Genomic DNA, 22,292 nt, shown 5'->3' with positions numbered 1-22,292 from the left:
AATTAGACAATCTAATAAGCTACAACTCTATTAATCATCCTCTCAAAGGCCTGCATAGCATTTCTTTCTTATTATATCCATCTTGGTCTTTGAAATTCCTTTCAGAGCAAATCTGTTTACACTGAGAGGCTCAAAGAATTTATCTTGCATGCAACACTTACTACAGTGCTCTACAGCCTCCTCCCTTGCTGCTCTTTAGCTACCTTCTGAATTGTTCTTCTTTCATAAACACAACTGATTAACCATGAAAATAGTTTCATTTCATGAACTACTGCTCATAGCAGGGTGAGGGGGAGATGCAGGGAAATGCAAGAAATTGCAAGAAAATTTCAGATGATTTTATATTACTCCAAAATCCTTTGTATTTTGTATTTGTAATGGAAGACTGTAGGACAACGCTTAGATTGATATGAATGATAGGGAAAAATATCCAGCCTGCTCTAAGGAACCTGCTTTGCCAGGGGGGTTGGGCCCAATGATCTTTCAAGGTCCCTTCCAACCCCTACAATTCTGTGATTCTGTAATAACATAAATTAGATTTCAGAAAAAGAAAAGTATCAGCTAATTTTATCACACTCCCTACTATTCATAAAGATGCATTTTATATCATTTCTCTACTCCCCTGGCCCAGTGCTAAGGTTTAAAAACCAGCATCTCTGCCTGTAAGACTCTTAGACAAGATGCTGAAGAAGTAGAAAGACTTTTCTTTACACTGCTGTTGATAACAGCTCCTTGTTAAAACACTTAGAGAAGTGTTCTGGGACACTTGTCAAAGCTAAGGCTTACCCCTGTTTTGATGTGTCTGTGAAAAGCTCAGAATTGTAACTTACTGCATCTGTACTGATCCTCATGGTACAGACAAACTGGCTCTCCAAAGCAAAAGACCTACATAAATACCACATGCTGACTTTTGTCGTACTTTGAACACGTCATGAGATGCAAATTACCTTCACTAGGATCTTCCCTTTCAGATTTTGAGGACTAGGAAGCTGCCTGGAGTCTCCGGTGACTATAGATGACAAGTCCAACTTGTCACCAAATATCTCCTTCAAGTACTGAGCAATCTTCTTCTGCTGTTGGATACTGCAATGATTCTCAATAGACAGTATCACTGGAAACCTACAAACAAAAACCCCAGACGGAGTCATAGCTGCTTACCACAAACTGTTTCAAGTAATTTGCTTTTGCATTGTCAAGAGTCTGGAAACAGACTCATTTTGAGAGGAATGACTTCACATACGAATTCCCAGATCCCTGGGGGCTCAGAATTCCTTTGCTAATCCCTGCAGGAGAGTTCTCCAACCCCGTCCCACTAGTGCCAAAATTTGAAACAGATGATCACCAAGTGTGAGACATAGACCATGAAACGCACAATAAAACTCATCAGCAATGCAATGCCCTCCTGTTGTATAGAGTTGGATAGAAGTTACAATATTCCTTTGCAAGCCACGTACCAAGTCTTTATATGCTGTGATCAGCAAGCATTTTGGAATCATCAGGTTCAACAGAATTGCTAACACCTCTCTGTTCATCTTCCAGATATTTTGTAATAGCAGCATGAATGATTTGCCTTTGTCTTAATAAGTGCAGCTATAGTGAGTCAGACCAAACCTCTGAAGATGACCAGACTGAGGAGAAGCAGAGATATTTGGCTATACTTTCCAAATACATATTTTACTTTTCCTCTCCCCAGACTACTCAAAATTTTATACACCCATTCATGATTTTTAGGCTGTTATGTGTGTATGTGTACATATAAACATATCTATATGGCTCAAGTCTCTGCAATTTTCATAATGCACTTTGTTATATAGCACCTGGAAAGAAAACTCAAATTTAAACATTATCTCTCAACTCTGTATTTTCTTGTACTAAGTATGAGACAGCTTTTCATTTTTCCTACTGAAATAAAGTACAGAATAAGGTAGAGAATATTACGGTGTTGATTTTTAAGGAGAATTTCCCAGGGGAAATGAGTGGGAAGTTTTGTTCAAAGAACCAAAATAATCACTTGATATTGAACAGTCTCAGTCTGTTCAAAGTATTTTTGAGTTTACAATGCATGAAAGGTCTTTCTAACTTCAGCTGAACTTTCTAATTAGATTGACAGTATTGCTCATGAAGCTGATCAATAAATTTGATACAGGCAGTAAGCAGGGGAACAGAATCCACTTTCTATATTCTCTGTGTGTTTAAGGGAATACACCTACTTCCTGGTATTGAACTCTGCCATGAGATTAGTTACACAAAACAGACAAGTTTAGCTTCAAAGCTAACTCTACACTTACTCATTTTTGACGAAAGCATACTTATTGATAGTTTCTGCCACATCACGGAAGAGTATTTTAGAGGTAAGCGTATACCCATGGTGCACTACCGGCTCTCCATCTGGACCATCCCAGCAATCCACTATGAAGACAAAAAAGCTATACATTAAGAGATGCCCATGATCTTACATTTTTCTGCTGATCTTGTTTGCCAACAGAACTCATGTACACCACTCAACTGTACAGGTGTCAGGAAGGTTCATTCAATCCATTACAACTCTCCAGTTAAGTTAACACTAACAAGACCGTCTTTTCATATACTAAACAAAATATCTGCAACCTTAGCCTGCCTCCCCCTTCTTACATTAAACTCATTTTTTCCTGATACACAAAATTACAAAGGTAGAATAGATCAAGTAATGTTCACAGCTATCTATTGGGAAAGCAGCTTCTGCAGATTTTTTTTTTTTGTTAATATCTAGCCTTTTTTCCCCTTGCGGTTAAACTTGTGATTGATGACTAAGTGTGTAGTGGGAGTAGCACTGAGATCATCACATGCCAATGTGAAATATGAATGGATTGAGACAATAATACTTCTAATGCGTTAGTGTGGTCTGGATTTCCATCAAACTTGTTACTACTGCTGCCTCTATAGAAAGTTAACTTCACAAAAGACAAGCTACGGGGCTCTTACCTACACTGTACAGTATCTACATGAGTTCTGAAGTGAGGCAAAATAAAATACTATTGCGCTAGAGGGAACTTTCCTACAGAAGAAAATAAGAGTGACGGACCACCCAGTTTTTTCAGGTTAATTTTTCCCATCTAATTCCAGTGATGGGTTTTGCAATATACATTACATTAATCACACAAAATTAATACCGACTGAGTTTAGATTTGTCAAAACATCCAGAGAAAAATAATGTTTTGTTACTATTTAAATCAAACAGAATTTAAACAACAATCCAACACCACCCCCAGGCTATCAGACAAATAAACAAGCAGCATCTTGTTTTCTTACACCAGCATTCAGCCAATAAAGCAGCATCTTATGTCTGTTGTGCCTGACCTAAGCTGCATTTTTCAGCTCAGATGTTGACAGAAACACACACAAAGCTGTGCTGGCAGAAGGCACTATTTGCTCACCCGTCCTTTTCCTCCAGTCATTTTTCCACTGAAATTAGTAAAATAGTGAAGCATTAACACCTTAGGTTTGTCACTGACTGTGCTGAAAGGGAATGTCTATCCTACCTCTCACAGCTACAAGTCCCACCAAAACCTACCTTCAATACATCGACAGCCATCCTGCAGCACCCGCGCGTACATCTCCACTCTGGACTGGGACAGCAGCTGGTCTCCCGTCAGGTACGTGTTGTGAGATGAAGCAATGAAATAGTTACAGAGGGGCTGATCCATGTCCTGGTGCACTTCGCAGTGCAATGGGTTGAATACGTCACAAGCAGGACTGCGCATGAAGTTGGTGAAACCTTTGAACAGAGGAAGGTTTGCATGGATGCATCTTCCCAAGCAAAGGATTTGCACTCTGATAGTTGTGTTTTCCCATTGTGCTTGTTAGTGTTAACCCCTGTCCCCAAACCAATGAATCACACAGCCTTCACACCCCATATTTTCAGCACATCAACTGCGGTCTGGGGCTTCCCTATTTCTTTGCCCACTGAAGATGCTGCATAGCCTCAGTCCACCGCTGGCATAAACCCAGGTCATTCTTTTTGGAATCCCATGGAAGTTTATTACCTTCAAGAAGAACATGCTCCCAAGATCCAAATCTTGTCCCTACACAATTTGCTTTGAATTAGAAAATAAACTATAATCTAGAAAAACACATTCATGACTGCCCCCCCAAAAAACAAAGCACTACACAATCAAGAAGTATTTGCAAAACGTGGCAGTGAGCTAAGCTTGTTCAGAAATAAACCAATTAACAACCAACAGTAAAACCAGAACTTAGGATTTAAATATAAGCACAACAGTAAAGAATAGTAGGTATGTAGAAGGCCAAATAAAACCACACATCTACATGCCCACTACCCAACTGTTTTTAGATCAGGTGTTTCCTTCAAACCCGCAAGGAGCAGACGACAAAAATGCACGCCTAATATTCCTCTGTAAGTGTGGAGAGCCTCCCTATGTCAAATCCAACAGACAAAGACAAATTCTGGGCAGCAGAAGAGATGTAGGATACGATGCCTGGAAGAGCACAGGTTTGGTGTTCTGCAGATCCACAGAAGGTACCATGGATAGCCAAGGTAGCTGCCACTTAAGGAACAGACAGCATGGGGACCTGGGCTAAACAATTCACTGATTTAGCCATTTTTACTCTAGTTTACAGTTTTCTCTATGCTGCAAGCTTATCTGAGGAGATGGTACTGGTTTATAGCACTACAAATCAGATTAGAATCAAAACAGAGAAAGTTTTAAGAAATATCTCCTTTGAGAATGTGAAACGTAAAATATTTCAAAAATGACGGTGTACACAATATCAACCCTGAAAGCAACTCAAACGTAAAAGAAGCAGCAGTAAGATTAAAAGGAACATAAAAGCTTTCATAAATATTTTTTAAATGTCACTGCTTGTTCATTTTGCTTTCCTTCTGTCACTGTAAATTTCAATGAATTGCCCAGAGTCACGCCAGAAACTTATTTCAGAACTGGGAGGCTGCACCCAGGATTTAAGTGCTGTGTGGGGGAATATTTCCCCCCCACTCCCTAGAGAAATCACCGTGTAAATTATTCTGCTTCGTGAAAACTATCTTCTGGGCAAATTAACAGACCATAGTATTTAATCTGTTTTATTCCAATTCAGATTTGAATTTGATACTAAATTGGATTTTGAGTAAATATACCGTCTGCAATTGCTTCAGCAAACAAGGTGAATAAGTTACAAAAACCCAAGGAAAAAGCAACTGTTCCTATTTTATTTCACATAAGCATAAATCAATGGAGTGTACAGCAGTGATTCCAACCCTACAGAGACAGAGCAGAATGCAAACTTTGATGTATTACTTTGGTTAGAATGTAGTGTAGTATAACTACATTTGTACTGCGCTATACAAATATACAGTTAGCCATAAAAACATGCAAGCCTGAAGCCCTCAAATTACCGTGCTGTGGCTGTGATGTATGGCTGGGTGATGTATCGCTGCCTGATGGGCAACTGAGCCCACCCACTGCCATCTCCCACATCCCACAACAATGCACCTGTACTGCTGACTGCTGGTTTCTTCTGTCATCTGCTGTCACGGTCATCAAATATAATAAGATACTTGAAAATACTGTTAAGGCTTTTCTATCCCACTATAATTGATCAGGACATAAAAATAATTTAGAAATAAAAGCCGTACCTTCAATCCCAAGAACATTTTGCTCCTTGTTTTCTTCTGATACCTCAAACTTCTGTATGATGTCAAGACAATATTCTGGTGTCACATTATTCATCTGCACAGAAAGGACAGTGTTGATGTATTTATTTTTTCTACTATGTGACCAGCATGTCAAAACCAACTTCAGACCTCTGGGTCCCATGGAAAACCTTCTAATCAAACGCTGAGTTCAGTCAAATAGGAAGAGGATAGACCCGATGGTAAAAGGACTTGATCTGATTTTTTGTCAGTTCTCCACACGCCACGTGGACCTTACCTTTTCGGAGAAAAATAGGAATGAGAGGTAGTGATTGCTGTTAAAAGTTGTCATTTCAGCTTAAAACATAAAAAAAATTAGCTGTTCAGCACAATTAATAATAGTTGCATTGGGCAATTGTGCTGAAATGAGAACAGAACTATTATGTGATATTCCTTAGTACAATCTACTTAAACAAGTGAAAAAAAAAAAAAAAAAAAAAAAAGATTGGCAGGGTTTGATTTCATTTACACACATTTTCCACTCCTGCAATTTCATTACTTTCAAGAGACTTCATTCTCTAGGAGAGTAATATACACGCTATGAGATAAATAATTAGATTGTGAAATGAAAAGCAGCAGTCCTTCAGAAACAAATAAGAGTTTTGTCACCAGCTTCAGCTAGCCCCCAGCTGAAGTCCTGACTAATGGGGCCAGAGCACCAGAGGTGCTTGTATTCCTTCTAAAGTCAGAGGGAAGTAGCTCTCATCACTCACCTCATCGTTTTTCACCCCTGTCCCCTCTCTACTAATTCTATCACAGGATGGCAATAATGACTCTAAAATCTTTGGCAGCTTCTCTGTACCAATGTTCTGCTTATTGCCTGCACTCTGCCCCCGTTGCCAAAGGCAGCTCCAACCCCTGCCTTCGGATGAAGGCGCAGGGCAGGCTGGAAGCAGGGGCCAGACGGCTCCTCTCTCCCACCGGGTGCCATCTCTGCTCACACGGCTGTGGCAGGAGGGAGACATGCCACCCTGCAGATCAGGCAACGTTTATTGTTTAAATCCCCAAATGGTCCCTTTGGGAAGTGTTATTTTTACAGACGGACTTCTCTTTCAGCTGGCAAAACCAATCCCATTCGCTGTGCTCTGCCCATAGCTCCCTGTTCCCAGCATCCAACAAATGCCAAAGCATTTGACACCTTCTCCAAGTAGCTGACTCTCGATCTGGTCTTCTGGAAGGGGCTGATCTTGCCAAGAGCTGAGCTCCCCCTGAGAAACATGGGTGCCATGACCAACCTTATCTCCTAACAGCCTAAATGTGAAGAATGAGCAGAAGATGACACACCCAACGACGTTACGAGGACAGCTGCGGGAGGAGAGCAAGCAGTTCAACTCAGCTGGCACCTCAAGCTGAAAAAAGAAGTATTCACATGGCAAGAGAGGTTTTCCAGCCTTATTCCTTCCCTCTGCTTTTCCTTTTGCCCAGGGAAGGCAAGATCCAGCCCGTCTGCCTCTCCGAACGTTTTATTTATATCTCCAGCTAAGCCGGCAACATGAGACGCCCGCTGGAATTACACTGGGTAAGAGGAACGAGAACAATTTGGTAGAGAAAATAACTGATTATCCCAGCTCAAATAGATGTTGCTGGTTGATTGCAGGCACTATTCATAGCAGCCCTCCTTCAGCACAGGCTGGCCAGAATTAACTTTTTCATTATCCCACACCGCTCCTTGGTGTCTGAGTGGCAGGGTGCTTGTGTGCTCTGCGAATGAAAATGTCTAATCTAGCCCAAAGCTGCATCTGTTAGGGAAAAGGCCACTGATTTGTGCTTTTTAACTGTAGCTTAAGAGAGATTATGACTTAGGATACTAATATAAATATGCATTAATTAAGTTTTAAAGTCCTTCATTAGAAGGCATACCGAATAGCAGTGACTATCATCAGTGATTAAATACGTAGATACAGGGACTGCTGAAGATGGCCCACCGCGGGATTTCTAAAACCTTTTTATATGGGATCATTTTTTAAATTCCTAGTTAAAAGCTTTCATTTTGATATGGCTACACTCCCTAAAAGAGTATCAGCCTTTGAATGACCAATGAGATCTTGTTTTTTAAGTAAATAAACTAGCAATCATTTTACCCAAAATAAAATCCTACATAAAATGCAACATTACCCCTAACCTTCTGCATAGAATCAGGAAAAAAGAGCAAAATCACTTTTGATTTCATCATTTTCTTTGGAAGCAGGTCAGGCAAATCAATTGCCAAAACTATAACGTCATCAGAAGGTGCAGAGCATGGCAGTGCCAGGTGATGGGAGAGCTCTCCTGCAGAGGAGCGTGAATCACCCTGGTTTCCCATTCTCGTGGGAAATGAAATAAGAGAAAACAATGTAAACCAGAAGAGTAGCTGGAAAACAAAAGTAGAAGAAATTAGAAAAGAAGTGCAATGCTGGTGACAGGTGTTCCCAGACAGGATGCCAACCACGCACTGATAGTTCAGCCTTCAGCTGTTCGCAGCTAATTATTCTATAAGAAAAACAAAACATAAATAAACAAAGCAAATCCGTTCTTCCAATCTTGATGCAATATGTTGATATAAAAAGTCCTAACATATGGAGCCATCACACAAATCAGTTATACTCATAATTCTTTTGTATAAGCATGAGAAGAGGGAAGGCATCAGCTGGCTTTCTGGTTGAGAGCCTGTGCAGCTGCACTAAGTTTGCTGCAGAAAGCAGAAGGGCTGACCAGATATGACCCTCATCTCACATCAACAACCTCCACAGCCTCTCTTTTCAAAGTTCCTGTACCAACATTGATATTCTCATTGTTTCCTACTCCTCCCAGGATGCAGGTTCCTGACACCCTTCAGCACACGCTGCCTCAGCTCGCAGCCCAGCGCACGCCGACATTCCCTGACACATGCAGCCTCATCACACTCCTGCAAAACCAACTCCAAGGGAGCACGTAGAGTTGGTGCAAAATAGTCATTTTCTTAAAATGCATTTAATCCCCATTTCTTACTGCTTCTCGTCAGATTTTCAGCATTTACCAGATCACTAATTGTTCCTGTGCACTACCTAATTAGTGTGGACACGCAGTAAGAGTTGGCTGAGACTCTCAGGCAGACTTCAAACACACCAGCCCAAACTGAATAATTAAGGAAAGCTTTACATAATTACAGGTGTGTGTTCCCAAGGCTTAATTGTTAGGAAATTACTCCCTGTTTTGTTCAACTAAAATGAGTGGGGCAATAGTTTGGCGGCCAGTTTCATCCAGGCTGCATGAAGGTCCCTTTAACCTTTAAATCACCAAAGACACCGGCTTGGTGCCAAGCTGGTGGTGTGCTGAGAACAGTCCGTGTGGGTCTGCATGCGGGAGCACGAGGGCACAGCATTCATGGAGCACTGAGTTTTCCTGGAGCACACAGAGGGTGCTGTTGGGGGAAAGATCTCAGCAGGTTGTCCTTTTCTCAGCACAAACAAAATGATATTGCAAAATACCGGACCCCCAGCCAGCAGCAGGTGGCCAGCAGGCACGCAGGAGACCCTTTTCATATGGATTCTCCTGCTCTCAGAGAACCAAAACCAAACATCTCAAGTTTACAACACCAAAGCAGCCTTGTAACTGCATGAAACCATGAGCTAGAGCAACAAAGAGTTGCACCACGATGGGGCTCCAAAGAGCCGGCAGCATGAGGCCATTCCCCCCTCTGGGCAGGTCCAGAACCTACTGCAAAGCTGCTCTTCAGCAGGGAAGACGTTTTCAGAGCCCATTTCACACGTTACTCAATGACAAGTATGAGCCAAACTGTCAGTCACAAGCCCCTGGAGATCCTGCTGTGGAAGCAATCTGTCATTTAGCAGGAGAGCAGCTTCTGGATGGGACCAGTTCAGACCCCGATCGATCTTTCCTAAAGGGCACTCCCAAAGGGACAACCCGCAGGCGTGCAGATGTGACTGGACATCCACTTCTAGGAAACCAGCCTATTTTATGCCTGTTTTCTGCTCCTCTGACATTTGAAGCCATAAAACTGCAATTTCAATTGCAATGAACCGAGTTTAGCTGCACCTACATGGAAATAATCCTGTTTCACAGGCTCTTAGGTGAGGGCAACAGGGTGTTCTCCCAGGAAGGCCAGCTTAGCAAATTGACCAAAACCAAACCAAAACAAAAAACACTTATTCTATCCGCAGTCAGCAGAATATTCAAAAGTCTTGCCCCAAAATAGTAGCAGATGGAGTTGGACAGACCACCCACAGGTTTCCAAGCAGCCAGACAAGAGCAAAAACTCGATGCTCTTTGGTTGAAGGCATTTTAGAGCTGCATTATGATCTGAACCATTACCAGCTTTTGAAGGCAATCTTGCCTTGCCTGAGGTCATTGCTATCACATTTGTCTTTTGAAAACACACAAAGGTAAATGTGCTTTAATACTGCTAATAATGGCGAATGAGAAGACAAGAGGGAAGAGGCAAAAAGTGCAAGATGCTTCTGAAGTACGCTGCCTGCAGGTTCACCTAAGGAAGTCATGCTTCTTTTTTCCCCCCTCTCAGAAAAATGTCAGCAGAGTGTTTACAGCTGACAGCCCTGCCTGTGTTTGGGATTTTGAGCAGTGTGTACACAGAGGGTGGGTTCAATATGCCAGGCTTTACAGTCAGCTTCGTTTTCCTGTTGCATCAGTAGTTTCCTGATGTCCTTCCTCACCCACAGAGAGCGTTCTCTGCCTCTTTCACATGTTTTTCCTCCCGTTCTGGGTCCCTCCATGCCCCTCTCCTCCCACTGCCCTTCAGCTGTTCCTGGGCACTTCAGCATCTTCGTGCATGTCCTCCCTGGAGCATCCAGGTAGTATCCTGGACACCTGACCCTTCTGAACTTTGGCAGGTTGCTGTGATATCCATCTTTATGTTGCATCACAAAAAGACAGTCTTCCCTTAGAAATACAGATCTCTTGTGAAAAAAAAACAACTGTTCCCCACCCCCCTGTCCCAAGCTAAATGTTTTCCACATAATCCTTTCCCTATACTTGGATTTATATGCACGTACATTTCCATACCTTTTGTTCCACCTTTAGAAACTGAGCAAGTTCTTCAACAGTGAGGTGATCCTTCTTGTCACTGTAGCTTAAGAGCAACAAGTAGAGATCTCGACGTAAGGACATCATCTTGTAAAACACCGAAAATTCTTCAAAATTTAAGGTTCCTTGGTTCTCATCTGTGTCAGCTTCCTAAGAGGTAAGGACACTTAGGTAAGCATGCCAGAAAGTAGGTGAATTCAAGGAATAAAGCAGAAGAGGATTTATGTACAGAACAGAAATTTAATAAATTCTAATCTGCAAAATTCTGTTCAGACTCAAAGCCTTCTACACACAGGCTAAAATAACTGCAAAATGATAATACTCTCTATTGGATTTTTTGGAGAAAACAGTTCCTGCACTGAAGCCCCAGGTTCCCTATGGAGATCTCAATTCCACCTTCAATTTTGAATTTGCTCCCCACGTGAAGAAGCACACGCTGGGCTTTCTCTGATCTGATACTCTCCTGTACGTCTTGCAGTTATCCTGGATTACAACATAGCAAGGAACATAATAATTTCACTCTTTGGCTTCCTCTAACAGAGTCTGACATTTAAAAACATTCAGAGCAAGCCACGGTCTTAAATTAATGGTAATTCCAGCTGCAGCACTCTGAGCCCCCCATCAGCTCCCTGCAGGGCGTCCAAGAGCCAGCAGCACTGAGCTCGGCACCAAAACAGAACCCCGGTAGCCCCAGCCTTGGTTGTGGTTTTTGTTTATCCTCAGAGGTAGCAAGAGAAGAAAACAGTACTTAACATATGTTAATACAAGGTTTTTGCTGTGAACATCTGCCTAAGAGGATTGCTTTGGATTTCCAAAACAAAGAGTGTATTCTGGGGAGCTGCTGTCCAACATTATCCAGGTCCCCACAATGACCAAACTTCAGGGGAGCTACAACTCTTGAGAACGCAAGCAGATGATGTAGGCAAAGTGAAATAAATGTGTAGAGACTTGTTGTTGTTCCTACAAGTAACATCTTTCATATATTGCTGCAATACAATGTTTTGCCTCTCGTTATGAAACCCGTGGCCTTTTCCAAGCAGCGTTAAAGTGCAGGTCACAGCGCCTGCTGTCAGAGCCCTTTCAACGCTGACTTGCCTTTGAGCCCGAGGGCTTGTCTCCTCATAGGTTTACCAAACAAAAATTCCTCTCTCCAAGGAAAGAAAGTATCCCCAACCTTGTTATCATTTCCTCCTTCTCAAGAAAGCTCTTCCAGTTCATGCTCAGTCACCTTCTGGACCAGAGGAGCTCGTGTAATAGCTGGTGCAATGAGCAGACCTGGTCTATTTGCATTCCAAGGACCAAATTTTACTTCCCCTACACAGAAACCACTCCGCTAACATTCAGGCATTTTGCTCTCCATCATGTCCTTGGCTTATCTTTCCTTCCTACCTTGTAAACCATTTTCTACCAGCCCAACTGTAACTGTTTTCAGACAACAGAAGTAAAATATAAAATAAAAATTATTCTGGCTAAGAGAGGAAGTTTTAAAAAGAACCATAATCACTTTCATAAAGCTAGTTTCTATTAAATAATTTTCCACAAAGGAAATTAAAAGAAAAAAAAAAAAAGATTTCAATAGAAGCAGAGCAACCATCACTGCCAGGGTAGAATAATTCAGGTCACAGCAATGAAAACAGTAACGCATCTAAAGAGTAAAATTAATGAATTGTCTTCTGTGAGGTTTGTCTTGTTAAATCAATGTTCTGATGCACCCTTGTCTATAAAAAGACAAGACTTGGGAAACAATCTGAGATGCTGGAAAGGACAGGGCTTTAAGTCCCAGCTTTCAGACCCTGTTGTAGTTCTGTACAGAAGCAGACCGCAACTGGCACTGTGTTAGCCCAGTGAAACCCCGTGCTAGAGGCCACCCACCTGAAACATCTGCCGGACCTTCCTGCGGGGCAGGTTAACGTTGAGTTTATGCATCAGCTGGTGGATCTCTTCAATGTTCAGCAGGCCGTCTCCGTTCTTGTCAGCCTCCTCAAAGGTTTGTTTCACCCAGCTGCAAACGCGTCAAGGAAACGTACAGGAGCGTGGTCTCCTCCTGGAGGAGGGAGGCAGAGCAGCTGGGCAGGACGAGGACAAGACTTCAGCTCAGGAGAATGAAACTCGTCCCCAGCTCTTCTGGGCAGGAGGCTGAAACTCCTGGAAAAGAGCTGGTGGGACCCACATGCTTCTCCCTGTGCTGATGCCTTTAGTTGCCTGAAGACTTTAATTTTCACTACTGTACCCCTTGTGGTACCACTTGCTATTGTACTTTTTATCAGGTATAACGAAGAGTGTTGATCTTCCCGGAGTTAATATCCAGGGGCTTCCTGCTTTGTGACTCACAGGACGCCAGCCCAGCTGCCATCCGTATCAGAGAAGGCAACCTAATGCAAGTGGATGGCTTAATGGAGACTTGGTGAATCCAGGCCAAGTACATTATTACAAGCCTGAGGTTTCCTTAAGAATCTCATTAACAATTAAACACTCCTGTTTTCCACGTTCTTTCCCCCAAGATTGTTACACAGTTCTTTCATCCGTACCCTTGTTATTTATCCATCTTTGGACAACTTCTTTAACCACCGCCTTCCCTCTAATATCTCTGCCCTCACCTTTTATGTCAGGTGTCCCACAGGGCAGCAACAAGTGCATACAATGATAAATTGTACAGAGAGAACAGACAGCAATTATACATTTGCTGTTTCTCCCTGCACAAGGACAAAGGGGTATCAAAACCAGCAGCTGTCAAAGTCAGAAAACGGGCTGTGATTCTGCACACTGCGTACAGCTCAGCTCTACTAAAACTTTTCCTGGGACATTCTGCAGCTTGATGTCTGTTCGAGGTGGCACTCAAACAGTTTTTTCCCTTACCCTTGCTATGGACAGAAGTTTCATTTAAATGCTTAAAAGTGGCACTGGTTTATGATGATTACTTGTAGTTTGGTTCACGACACTAGCTCCTTTGCTCCCTTATTTCTGATATTGAGTATATTCTCAAAGGAGAAGCTAAAGTAGTTTTCAAATATTGCTGGGCTTGCTCTGATATTTTCCTGCACCTCCCTTAACTCTGCGTGAACTTCTCTGCTTTCTAACCAGTGAATTTTACCCCCTTTTTGCACATATATTCCTCTGCAGCTTTTCCTAAATCCTTGCTCTAGCTGGAACTGTTACCGGGTCATTTTGTCTGCAGTCTCCCAGCTGCCGCATTTGATAACACAAACAAGACTTGAAGTGATGGTTCACCATAGAGCAGATATGTGCAGCTCGGAAAAAGTCATGGATAAATATAGCAAGCTGAGTGTGTGTGCAGCAGAGCATGCAATATATCCCCTAAACGGATCTGTGCCTATCTCGTATCAGAATTAAACACTGAAAATATAAATTAAATACCGTGTGTGTATATTCTCCAGCAGGAGTATTTACAAGTGATTGTTTTGTATTCTTCCACGTGGCAAGAAAGAGGTTACAATTATAATCAAGACTTTTTTGTTTGTTTAGGGGGAAGAGTGTTCTTTACATTTGACACACTAGTAAACACTCTGTGAAAGAAAGCACATCCAGAAAATATTCAGTGAGCAGTCTTTGCCAGAAGTTCATTTGGGTTACTAGGCTAAAAAGACATTTAAGGAGCTTTAAAGATTTGTCATTCTGACGATCAATGGAGGCTGAGCAGTAGGCACAGATATCTGACACACCCCAAACAAGAGAAATGGAGAGGGCCTGAAGTCACCAGGCAATTTACCAGAAGACTCCAAAAAAAGCGTTCATGTTTCAGCTGTGCAGAGGCCAACAAATTCAAGTCTCCCATCAGTTCCCATATTTTGGGAATGGTGCCTTCTAGTGGGCCTTGTAATTTTCAGGGGATGAACAAAGGCACAGTTGGCAAACAGAAGAGGACAGAAACCCTTCCCTGGTGGACACCTCAGGATTTTCACAGGTGGCCAGTAGCACAACGAACCCCAGACCTGCCAGGCTGCACATGCTCACACACAAAATGTTCATTTTAAGAGAAGTATGGAAAAGGAACAGCCACAAAGGAATTATTTCTGTACCCTCCAGAAGGGATTTCACTAACAAAAAGCACAGTTTAATCCAATTCCTAAGTCACAATTGATGTCTTATTGCACAGGTAAGTGTCCTCGTCAAATCTAACTAATATTTCTATTGCAATCAGTGGCAAAAATTTTGGCACTTATCTTGAGGTGAAATAACACCCAGTACCAAATGCACTAAAAAACTAAACAAGAAATACTGAATTGAAAGCCGTTGCTCAGGCTTGTAAAAGGATACTGATCGTGCGTTCTCTGTCGCTTAGCAAGTGAGTCCTCATCACTTATCCCAGCCATCAAATATTTCAGCCCCGTGATCCAGGTGCGAGCTTCCTCTGGGTTGGAGGTAATCAGATCCAGGGACTCCAGGTGGTTGCCGTGGTAAATGGTGAAGCAGCAGCTTGGGTCAAAGTTCCCCTCCGCATGGCGGTGGAAGATTTCGGACTGCCGGCCTTCGGTGACTTTGTAAATGGAATCGATGACAACTGGGGGGAAAAGGGAAACCAAAAATTAACATACTCGTAATAATCACCCAGTTATTTTCTGCTTTTCAGTGATTTTGAATTATTCAGGCTAAAAACCATTAAATGATTTTTAATATTAGATCTTCACATCACTAAGGGCTTTTTGACACCAAGGCTCGTCCTTGCCTACACTGCACGCACAGAACAGCGGCCCTGAGGGCAGTCCTGCTGCAGGTGCAGGCAGGTTACAGCAAGGCTCTGAGCGCTCCCCACTGCAGGCTCCCACCTCCACGCCTCTGAAGCCCTGTGCTGCTCTCCCCTGCAGCCCTCTGCTACCATGCCCAGTCCCAAAAGCAACAACTATCACTGGCTGCAGCCTTGCCAATTGCTTGCTTTAAAATCTCAAGCCTACAGGACAATTCTCTGTATTTCCAGTCCTTATTTTACTTAATACACTGCTGATTTGAATTGCTAGTTTAAAACAGGAACCCTTTCAAGGAGAAACACTGCTACACAGTAACTCCAAGATGTAATAATATCTAAAGAAAGTTATCATAGTTGTTACAATGAAGAAACGTCCATCTAAGCTTTTCTAGGTTCTATATTTAAGTTGTGGTGCATACATTTCAAATAGATCAGCATAGTTATTGGGTCCCCACTGAGTTTGTTCATAATTCACATAAGCACATGGAAAATGTCCACATGCCGCTGAATTGATGAATACATTCCCTTCCTTTTATTCTCCCAAGCTTTTAGTAGGTGCTTAAACTCTACTCACACTTTTGACAACCTTCATTTTAAGTATCATCCCAAATTTAAAATAAGTGAAGAGCATTCATATAATAAAGCCAAAAGATGTTGCTCACTTTTCTGTCTGTAATTCACACTCTAATGCTGAACTGCCCCAGAAATTAAGACATTAAAAATTTACTTTTTGCCTTTTCACTTTTTCTGGACGGTCTCCATCGGATGCAGGTTCTGTGCTCATCCAGGTAGAAGAGACGAACGAGCCCTTTGGTTCCACTCTTCAGCTTAACCATCTGAGTCCCAGACTGCATAACACTCATGCATCTTTCAACTGTTAAGCAGAACAGAATAAATTCAACCAAATGGCCATCCAACTCCGCTAATAAAACGAGTTAATGGCTTTCAAACATCTCCCAGCCATAAAACATTTGCCTTTCACCTTCATGGCCAGGAACTGGCACTGTGCCACAGACATACCATTTCTTCTTCACAACCAGGCTCCGCATCAGAAAATAAAGTGCATCTGCCAAAACACCTTCACAACAAAGGAGGAAGAAAACTCAAGCAAATACTGGAGGAAAATATTTTGTAGTTGTTCCGTGCATATTTCCTGTAACTATTTTGGTTTGATACTATTAGCCACAGCGCTGTAACTAAAACCCAGCACTCTGCCAGCTTTGAGTGGTCAGACCATTGTCCAAACTCCGTGTTCCCTTGGGCTCAGTAATCCCTTAGCTCAGATCTCGCTGTTTTGACACTGTTAGAACCACTAATGGAATTAGAAATACACAATCCCTCCCCGCTGCTACACACGCATTTACAGCCTCTCCAGCCTGCTACCAAATTTCAAGCAGACACAGGGATAACTTCTCTTTATCAGTCCATCCCATCTGGGACAATGAGGGTTTGTTTCTCTTTGTTTCGACTAAGATAGCCCCATCTCCTCCACTTCATCCCTCCCACAGTTCTCCAAACTCTAGGCTCAAGATAACCTTTCCCCTTGATCTCAGTACACTAATACCCACCTTCCTAAATTCCCTTGGTTTTAACCCCATAGCCTCTCCTCACTTCATATCAGTCCAAATTCACCTCCTGGATGGTTTGCTTACACTCTGGCTCCCAAATAAAGCCCTTTGAGGCTGTCCCCAAGAACAGGCCGTGCGGGACCACGTGGAGGTGCGAGCCTGAGCCGTTACCTACCCGCAAACTGCATGCAGGTTTTTATCTCACTGCCAGCGATCCATTGCAGCAAGCCTGGCTTAGGAAGAGGTTGAGCTATGAGCTACTCAATACAGATAATCTGCTTCTTTGCACCTAATCCGTAATCAGTTATTAATAAAAGTCTTAAACACAAGTAAGTTTCACATAAGTCTTTCTGTTACCGTCAGCTCAGCCGTGACAGAAATCAGAGGGGCTCCCCGGGGTGTGGTTGAGCACCACTAGCAAAAGGCAGCAGAAAGGGGACTACATTTCTTTCATAAAAGAAAAGCAGAAAATGGGCCACAAGCAGATAATTACAACTACCAGAAAACATGGAGAAAATCCTAAAAGACTTTACAATTTCTCCTGCAGTTTCAATGGCCCTCATGTTTCTGCATCCCATTTGTAATTAACACAGACATATTTCCCATACACATTTTCAGACAGACTTGAGAATCAAAGTTACATGAATAGATTTTAAAACACCAACACAGAAGAGTGGAAGAAATGCAGTTCCTGCGAATATCACAATATTCTCTGTTTCTCAGGTGCCACCTGCACTAAGCCCACGGCCCGAAAAAGCACCAGCTTTGTGCTTGCACTCTTGCAGATCTCTGGAAATACCACCCAGATGCAAACATCTCGGTCAGAACAGCAGAGGGGTAAGGAGGTTCACAGCATTGTTCCTATTGCACACGTGCCCGTAGCAGAAAGCTCCCTGCCATTCAAAGCCCCGCTGGGTTTCAATTTTAGAAGGCTTTTTCCTTTTTTTTTGCCTTTCCAATTTACAAAATACACCCTCCTCTCCTTTCAGATACCTATGAAACAGGCAGACACAAGAAACGAGGTCTTTTAAAACCTATTTTAGTGTGCTGATTTTAACCTCTGGCAGGGCATTTGCAAGAGGGCCCCGCGGGTCAGCACCTGAACGCAGCCAAGTGCCTGAACAGAGCCAGGGCAGGAGGAAGCTCCAGGAGAGAGGCTCAGGAACACTTTCACTGAAGGAACAGGAAAACGGGTTCCAGAAAAACATTTAATACTCTAGATAAACCAGGAATACTGAAATAAATAAATGTATAAAAGTGAAGCAGCCCCTCAGGGCAGCCATATACCAGGACTCAGGGAAGCGTGACGTGCTTGCCACGTTACGGCGTTTGACACAAGCACTACCTGTGCATTTTTCTCCAAAGCCTGAAAATGAATTAAAGTTATAGACAAGAATACAGCATAGTTTATACTACAAGAATAAATAAAGTTCATTAATCCGGAAATTCAAACAAAATCACATTTATGCATTGTGTATTTGAAGCATTACTTTCAAATGAAAAGAGAAATCTGAAAGCTGCCAAGTTACTTCTGCTTCCCAAGTTCAGCAAACCTTCCTGACAGCCTAAAATCACCCCAACAGACACCCTGTAGGTTAACGGGCTTTAACGATACCAAGAGACCAGGCTCCTTTTACCCTCCCACAACACTCATTTAGAGCAAACCAGACCTGAGTGCAGAGAGCATTTTTTAACGTTCAGATCGAGCGGTGACCGCCTTGCTCAGCAATACACGCATCTTTTCAGAAGGAGCTGCTTCTGTATCAAACACCAAACCAGATACAAACCCATCTGTGCCAGCTGGACCTTCTCAGAGGCGGCCACGCTGCCCACCACCTGGCAGAGCCCCGAAGCCCGGAGGAAAGCCATCGGAGCCCAGGGCGGTCCGGATGCCCCCCGAAAGCTCTCAGGCTGGGCAGACAGCACCTGCCGAGGCTGCCTCTCGCCGCAGAATAAATCTCACTGCAGCCCACAAGCACTAAGCTGGAGCGCCCAGCACTGACCAGACGCGGCCTGACGTTCGAAAGCACTCTAATCCGCCCCAAATCAGCCGCCGCCACCTTCCGCCCAGCTCCTCTAATCTGTCCCCGTGTGCAAGCGGGTCTTTAGCAAGCAGGGGATGGCTGAGTGCTGCCCTGGGGAGCAGCTCTTGCAGAAGCCACTGCTCTGGTGCCAGACTCAGCAGCCATCCCCTGCCCCGGCCCCAATTCCAGCTCATTTCTGACTCATTTGGGCTAAATCCCAACGGCGCAGTCACAACGTGCACACCTGCCCACTGCTGCAAGTACTGGGAAGCCTTAAGGCATGCCGGACCCCTTAGTGGGCACTAGAAGGAAAATATTTAGGGAAATAAAGTGCTCTCCTTAGCCATACTTTAAGTATATCCAGGCACATGAGAGCAGTGAGGGAAGCAGCCGTGGCCCTGAGCACGGCTCCTCAGGACACAGAGGCGCAGATCAGCCCGCGAACAGAGCCGCACACGAGGCTGTGCCTCAGGACCAGCCCTGGGCAGCCTCCCTGGGTTAAAAATTCATATTTAGTTTAAAAAAAAATTAGCAATGGCAGCAGCAGGCCTGGGACTTCTTCCTGCTGTATTTTGGTTTGTGGTTATCCAAGGTAATGCTGTCAGCTAACTCCTAGTGGCAAAACTCCACTGCCAAGAGCCTACAGCAAAGCCTGTGGAGCACAGGCTCTGAACACATGGGATTTTAGCCAGTTTGACGGGGATTTCACTTCACGTTGTTTTCTAGTGCCTTCCAAGAACCACTGCCTGCATGGAGATGATGTTCGGTCTCCTGTCTTGTTTTTATGGACTGATGTTACAGCCATCCGACCAAATGAGAAGATTAAATAAGGCGAAAGAGCATTACCAAACAATGAGAAGTCTAATTGCCAAGGAGGATATAAACTGCGTTCCTAAATAATACGCAATCTGCATTAAGCCAACATTAAGCTTGAGGAGATGAAATAAACCCACAAAATAGGAGTCAATTCCAGTTGTAACATCAGCTCTTCTCCCTGCATTTTGACATTCCCCAGCTGTGCCTGTGTGCTCGGTAGCTCCGGCTCGGCGAGGCGCTCTGCGGGGGGGTTGTCAGTCTGCTTTCGGAGAGGAACAGTGCCAAGAGCCCCCGGGAGCAGGAGCTGTCCCCCGATGCACTGCCAGGACTGCTGCGGGCATCGCCTGTGACCCTTTTGGTGCAGCTCCCTGAGATCCTACACGGCACCCAGGGCACCTGCGCTGCCGTGCGGGGTGGAGGCTGTGGTGTGACGCCCAGACCCAGCCTGGGGAGCAGCCGGATGGATTTACGGGCTCGTTCCCAGGAGCAGACACTGGAAGGGTGTGATGAAACCAAACGCATGAAGCAGAGAACAGCACACAGTGACACTAGCACGATCCATGGTGGAAGGTATTCTGGATGAGACTGAGAGCGTGCCACCCTGCTCTGCAGCCATCTCCTCGTCATGAGGATGTTCGGAGCCTTTACCCTAATGCCACTACAGCCTGTTACTGCCCGTCTGCCAGGGAACACGTCCCAGCTAAATCCCACAGGGCAGAGCCAACATCTGGAGCATCACGCAGCTCGCTGCTAATGCCACCAAAGCGCTGCTGCCGCCTTGGTGCGGGACAAGCAGCGAGCCCAGGACAATGCTTGGAGGGAAGCCTGGGGGAACCCTGCCCCGGGTCAGGACTGTTTTAATTTCTGCATTTCATATTTACCCAGAACTTTATCTGCCCTGCTGTAACTCTTCCAACCCCTCACAGTCTCTCACTCTTTAAGCTTCTTAGGATGGATTTAATTATAAGCCCACAGATGAGCACTGGCACGAGGTGGACAATCTCCCACACCTCTGCAGACCTCAGCACAGCCTGATGAGTGGGCAGGCACTGCTGGAAACTGCGGGCGTTTCCAGCCCTCAGGGGAGCAGAGAATCCTAAAGCAAGGGGAGCAAGCAGCAGAATGCCAGCTGACTGCTCAGAACAACTGTGGATGGCCAACAGTCAATGAAATTATTAAATCTGACGGACAACCCATGCCTGTAAATTCACCAAATAAATACGCAAACAAAAAAGGGGTGAAGCTTGAGAACAAAGGGGAACAGAAGGGGAGAAAATAAATTATCAGCCTAGTTTTAATTTTTCTTAGACCTGAGACCTGCACGGTATGGGTTTTTTTATTTGTTTGTTTGTTTAAAGAGACTTGGGATTGGCATCTCCCAGAAGTTCTGATTTTGAGTAATCCATATTTCCTAGTACCTGCTGGGTTAGCCTGCCATAGTGAGCTCGCTGGCGTGATGCTTCCAGGACAATCAATTTCAATGATTTTTTTTTCTATATTCAGAGTGGGAAGCTTTAGCTCTGTGCCTTCTCTCTGGCTGATACCTGACAGCACTGCGCAGCCTTTCTTGCTGGGGCAGCACCCAGCAATACACCAGAATCCAAACACTGACAAGCCTGGCAGTGCACAAAAATCCTCAGGGGGAGAGCTCTGGTGCCTCCACAACCAGGAGGGCTGAGGACTGCTAAATTTCCTAGAAGAGCACAGAACTGTTCGTTTACCAACAGTGCAAATCATTTAGCCACACACATGGCCAAGCGCCAAAACACGCCGTCACTTGATTAGAGTGACCAGGAAATGTAGGTTTATTTAGCAAACACCGTTACCGGGTTTGCACACCCTAACCCAAGGGCAAGAAGCAGCAGCAGATGGGGAGAGGCGGCGAACAGCTCCCACCACAGCCCCCAACAGGATGATGGTGGGGCAGGTCGCTGAGCTGGCTGGGTCACCGCGTGCTGCTCAGGGGTATAAAGCTGGCTCTGCCAGGGGCTGCGCCTCTGGACACAGCGGAGAACAGCAAGGCACAGGTTCTTTCTCTTCCTAAATCCCACGTTTGCCCTCTAAAAATACATAATGCAGGAGGATCACGCACCCGAGAGCCAAGCATGCCTCGTTTTTAGCCTGCCTGTGTTGTAAGGGATTGACCATCACCGCTGTCCTTCAGTCCTTGATGCACTGCCCCATAGTTTGGTGAAACACAGGTCCCACAGCAACCTGTTGTGCTGGGTCTGATTTATTTATAGTTTTTCTCCTCCCAATATGCCACTCCTTTATATTTACCCCCCCAAAACCTGTCCAAGAAAACAAAACCAGAAAAACCCCAGCAGAGTGCCCCTACAAGCCTGCTCCCATCCCCTCAGAGACGAGCGGAGGAGGCGCTGCCCCGGCTGCAGCAGGAGCAGAGCCTTCTGCTGCCTGAATTTAGCAGCACCAGCAGCACATCACGGCAAGCCCGGCACCTCACAGCACCACAGCCT

The 22,292-nt window shown here is 44.2% G+C and overlaps 1 protein-coding gene across 2 annotated transcripts in view; it reads right to left on the bottom strand.

The window, feature by feature from the left end:
• Positions 1-22,292, bottom strand: part of PLCH1 (phospholipase C eta 1) — a gene marked incomplete at both ends in the record, with an annotated part of 56,172 nt that overhangs the window by 20,321 nt on the left and 13,559 nt on the right. For both annotated transcript variants that reach the window (XM_084291722.1, XM_084291723.1), the window contains 8 exons: positions 948-1,119; positions 2,289-2,409; positions 3,551-3,754; positions 5,630-5,723; positions 10,685-10,855; positions 12,578-12,707; positions 14,981-15,224; positions 16,135-16,281. In XM_084291722.1, the coding sequence (XP_084147848.1) occupies positions 948-1,119; positions 2,289-2,409; positions 3,551-3,754; positions 5,630-5,723; positions 10,685-10,855; positions 12,578-12,707; positions 14,981-15,224; positions 16,135-16,281 (1,283 nt within the window). The remainder of the gene's footprint in view (positions 1-947; positions 1,120-2,288; positions 2,410-3,550; positions 3,755-5,629; positions 5,724-10,684; positions 10,856-12,577; positions 12,708-14,980; positions 15,225-16,134; positions 16,282-22,292) is intronic.

Source organism: Netta rufina (assembly GCF_964035555.1).
Source record: "Netta rufina genome assembly, chromosome: 9".
Taxonomy (NCBI): Eukaryota; Metazoa; Chordata; class Aves; order Anseriformes; family Anatidae; genus Netta; species Netta rufina.
The sequence above is the reverse complement of the archived record's forward strand: the minus strand, read 5'-3'. Positions and strand labels throughout refer to the sequence as shown.